The 4,405-nt window shown below is 58.3% G+C and overlaps 1 protein-coding gene across 1 annotated transcript; it reads right to left on the reverse strand.

Annotated features, from left to right (window-relative positions):
- Window positions 1-2,003: 2,003 nt before the first annotated feature.
- On the reverse strand, window positions 2,004-4,122 carry LOC102443870 (D(1) dopamine receptor-like). Its single transcript, XM_006135551.4, has one exon. The coding sequence runs from the start codon at window positions 4,093-4,095 to the stop codon at window positions 2,728-2,730; it is 1,368 nt and encodes a 455-aa protein (XP_006135613.3). The 5' UTR covers window positions 4,096-4,122; the 3' UTR covers window positions 2,004-2,727.
- Window positions 4,123-4,405: the final 283 nt, after the last annotated feature.

Here is a 4,405-nt window from a genome sequence, read left to right on the forward strand (position 1 = left end):
GGATCACATAATGCAGCAATGCCTCAACCCATTGTACTAAGCACTGTATAAACACATCATAAAGCGCCAGTCCCAAAGAGACCAGAACCCAGGCCACCTGACTCCCCATCCCACTGTTCCTTCTTCCCCATGGCTGGGAATAGAACCCAGGCCACCTGACTCCCCATCCCACTGCTCCTTCTTCCCCATGGCTGGGAATAGAACCCAGGCCACCTGACTCCCCATCCCACTGCTCCTTCTTCCCCATGGCTGGGAATAGAACCCAGGCCACCTGACTCCCCATCCCACTGCTCCTTCTTCCCCACGGCTGGGAATAGAACCCAGGCAGCACAGCGCTGCTCTAACCATTAGCCAGACAACTCTGCTGTTCTAAGAGGTGGCGACAAGGAGAGTTAAGTACCATCCTATCAGTAATACTGCAGCAGAGACCTAGAAACTAAGGATCCCCCCCCCCAACTTCTGTTCCCCTCCCACACCGACTGTGCGGAGACGCGCCTGTCACTGGGCTGCATCAGATAATTACCATTACTCTGTAATTATCACCTTCGGAGTTCTCTTTGTGAAGGTTTGTTGGGAGGAGCGAAAGGAAAGGGCTTCGGCAGTGCTACGGAGCTGCCCATGCCAGAGTGTGGAGGCACCCGGCTTCAGGATAACCTGGACATGCCATTTGTCCTGCAACCGTTATCCGAGCCTCTCTGAACACACACCCATAAAAACAATCAGTGCCACGTTTCACAGTGCGAGGCTGGGGGCTTCTCCCCGATTCCCCCACCCCCCACACGCACACCCCATCTGGTACCGGGGCAACCAGACGCAGGTTCGAATAGGCAAAGAAGCTGCTAATTAAAAAGTACAAGTGAGTGAGGAAAGGGAGCATCTCAGAAAGCTATTGTTATTGAAATGAGGCCAGGCACCCAGATCTAATAAAGGGGTGCGGGGGGTGTGTGGAAAGACTGCAAAGTTGAGAGGCTTGCAGGGGAAATGGAGAAGACAGACTTCAGAGAGGGTGAGGGATGGAGGATAAAGGGGAAGCAAAGGAACCACTGAGATCAACATCTCCCCCCCTAAAATCAGGATTCTGCTTCTTTCCTACAGAAACACGCTGGCTAGGAAGGATTCAGACCCAGTCAGTAGCCACAGCGGCTACAAAGAACGTGCCTTTTCCTGACAGCAGCGATAAGCAACCAGGGCGGTGGAACGGACCACGGGCAGGATTGGAGCATGCCCAGGGCCAGTTCAGACCCTGGGTCTGTGCCCCAAAGGCAGGTTGGAGCCATCGCCCAGACAGCCACAGCACGGGGCAGCCTGAAAGCATCAACCCAATGGGCTTTATTTGTACTGGCCTGGAGGATAACCTGCCTGAGCTAGAGCCATGAAGAAGAGACACCTTTCGCAGGTAACTGGGTGCCTATTTACTCAACTTCCCCCAGAGGTGCAGGAGAGCAAGGCCACCACGGACCGACCTGCCGGAGCATCCTGACTTCCTAACACCCAAAGCCTTGTTCCCAGAGGTGGAACGGACTCCTGGCTTACCTGCCCTAACCACTAGACCGCCTACCCCTCCCAAAACCAGGAGCGGAACCCAGGATCCCTAGCTGCCTGCTCCCTGTTTGCTATTCTCCGGGGTTGGCTGCAAAGTCCAGGCTGGGGACAAGGCCAGGATCAAGGTGGCTCGTGAAGCATTTCTTCTCTCTCCCCTACGTGCCTAAGGTGGTCCCCACCGTAGGGCTGCCTCAGCCACGGAGCTTAGAGCATTTCTCAGCCCTGCCTGTCCAGGGCGTGATGGTGCAGGCTGCAGTCCCTCAGGTGTGCTGCATTTTCAGTGAGACTTGTGTTGCCCTGGCGAGTGACAGTCACAGGGCCAGGCGATGCAGCAATAGAACTATCTCCCCCCCGCCTATTCCAGCAGGTTTCAGACTTTTTTTCCCATGACCCCGTTGAAGAAAATCATTGATGCTGCAACCCAATAGAATTGGACTGGAGTGTGGGGCAGGACTGAGAGTGAGGGCTTTGGGGCCTAAGAGGGGGCTCCAGCTTTGGGGGGGGGGCAGGAGGGGCTTACATTGAGCAGCTCCCAGTCAGCGGTGCAGTGGGGAGGGGGCTAAGGCAGCTTCCTGCCTCTCCTGGCACCGCAGACCCTGCTGCACCCCAGAAGCAGCTGGCAGCAGGTTCGTAGCCAACAAGAGTGCGGCGCTAGTGCTCAGGGCAGGGGCAGTGCGTGGAGCCCGGTGCGCTCTCCCACCTAGGAGCCGGGCCTGCTGCCGGCCGCTTCTGGGGTGCAGCGCAGGGATCTGCCTCAGCCCCCCCTCTGCTCACCTGAGCCCCCTGCAGCCACGAGACCCAGGGCCTGACATTGCACGGCCCAGCACTGGGTCATGAACTGTCATTTTAAAACCACTGGCCCGTACCCTCCGAAATGGACTGAGGGGGAAGGTTCATTTCCATAAGCTACTGACAACCACACCGGGTCATTTCTCTCTTCCTCAGAACTATGCTGAGACCCACCAAACTCATCTGGCACTCGACAGCCATCAGCTACTTTCATCCACCACCAACCTGGGCCGGGGTCGAGCCGCGGGCTGGAGGCGAAACATCCCAGACCCCATTCCCCTCAGCCAGCCATCCAGTTCCCTGGAAAGTCACTCTTCCTTGCTACTAACAAACTCCTGCCCAGCCAGAAGGGTAGCCATCCCTCTCCCCCTCCCTCGCTCCTTCTCATGGTCCTTTTCAATCCAGCACGTTGGAAGTGAAGGGAGTGATCTTCTCCAGTGAAATATCTGTCTCGCACTCCACGTGGACCACAGCTGGCAAGGCGGCGTTGGCGTGGTTGTCGGGGGAGGTCTGGGAGAGCTGAGACACCTTGTCGAAAGTCAGCTCGTTGTCGTCTGCCGGCAGGGCGGCGTGGGGCAGCAGGTGTGGGCAGCTGAGGGTCACCACGTCCTTCTGGCAGGTGGTGTCATGGTGGTAGGAGACCAGCTCGTTGCTGAAATTCACCGTCTCCACTACGTTGCTGGGGCAGAAGCGGCCGCAGGCCAGGATGGTGGCAAAGGCCCTCCTGAAGTCAGCATTGAAGGCGTAGATGATGGGGTTGAGGGAGGAGTTGGCCCAGCCGAACCAGACAAAGATGTTGAAGACCGTCTCGCTGACACAAGGCAGGGCGCCAGGATCCTGCAGGCCAGCGTCGCAGAAGGGCACCATGCAGTTGAGCACGAAGAAGGGTAGCCAGCAGAAGACGAAGACGCCCATGATGATGGACAGGGTCTTGAGGACTTTGGTCTCCTTCTTGAATGAGTTCTTCAGGGAGGCCTCGTGGGGGCAGTCCCTGCTGTGGCAGTGCTGGGCGTGCTCCACCGCTCTCTCCAGGGAGGAGATCCTGCGGATCTGGCGCTGAGCGATGCGGAAGATCCTGGTGTAGGTCACGATCATGATGGCGACGGGGATGTAGAAGCTGATGAGGGAGGAGGAGATGGCGTAGGTCCTGTTGAGGCTGGAGTCGCAGTTCTCCTGAGCGCCCTGCGTGAGGTTGGAGCCCGGCTCCTGTTGAGCCAGGAGCTCGCTGGCCTTGTGCCACCTCAGCTGCACGGGGATGAAGGAGATCAGGATGGAGAGCAGCCAAGCCACCCCAATCATGACAAATGCCACCCGCTGGGTCATCTTCCTCTCGTAGCGGAAGGGGCTGGAGATGGCCCAGTACCGGTCCACGCTAATAATGCACAGATTGAGGATGGAGGCGGTGGAGCACATGATGTCAAAGGCCACCCAGATGTCACAGAAGCCCCCGAAAGGCCAGAAACCAGCCACCTCGGCAACTGCCTTCCACGGCATCACCAGCACGGCCACGAACAGGTCGGAGACGGCCAGCGAGATGACGAAGAAGTTGGTCACCTTGGAGCGCAGGTGCCGGAACTTGACGACGGCCGCGCACACCAGGGTGTTGCCCAGCAAGGTGGAAAGAATGAGGAGGAAGAGCAAGGCGGCCATCACCCCCCGCAGGGACGGCTCCGAGGGCTCCTCCTGCACCCAACTCCTCCTGCGGCGGGTGTCATTGGTCCTCTCCAGCCCGTCTCCCTCTGCTAGCAGGTAAAGCCCGTCCATGAGCTCCCTTTGTCCTGCAGTCCTCAGGGATCTCTCTGGTGCTACCTCCCCATCGGCACACAAACCTTCTCCTCTTTATTCCTGCTCTGGCGTCTCGGAAGCACAAACCGCAACCCTTCCAAGCCCTGCTAGATCCCCGGTGACTAGAAGTGCTCCGACCTTTCGCTCTTTTCCAAGTCTCCTGCAGGCAGCCTGGCATTCGTCCTCCCCTCCCCCCCATACACACTTTTCTTCTTACGCAGTCTGCCGCTCACAAAGAGCGGTGCTCACCCCCTGCTCTTGTGTGGGGTGGCTGGGCTCCGCAGCAATC

Source organism: Pelodiscus sinensis, chromosome 28, assembly GCF_049634645.1.
Source record: "Pelodiscus sinensis isolate JC-2024 chromosome 28, ASM4963464v1, whole genome shotgun sequence".
NCBI classification, from domain to species: domain Eukaryota; kingdom Metazoa; phylum Chordata; order Testudines; family Trionychidae; genus Pelodiscus; species Pelodiscus sinensis.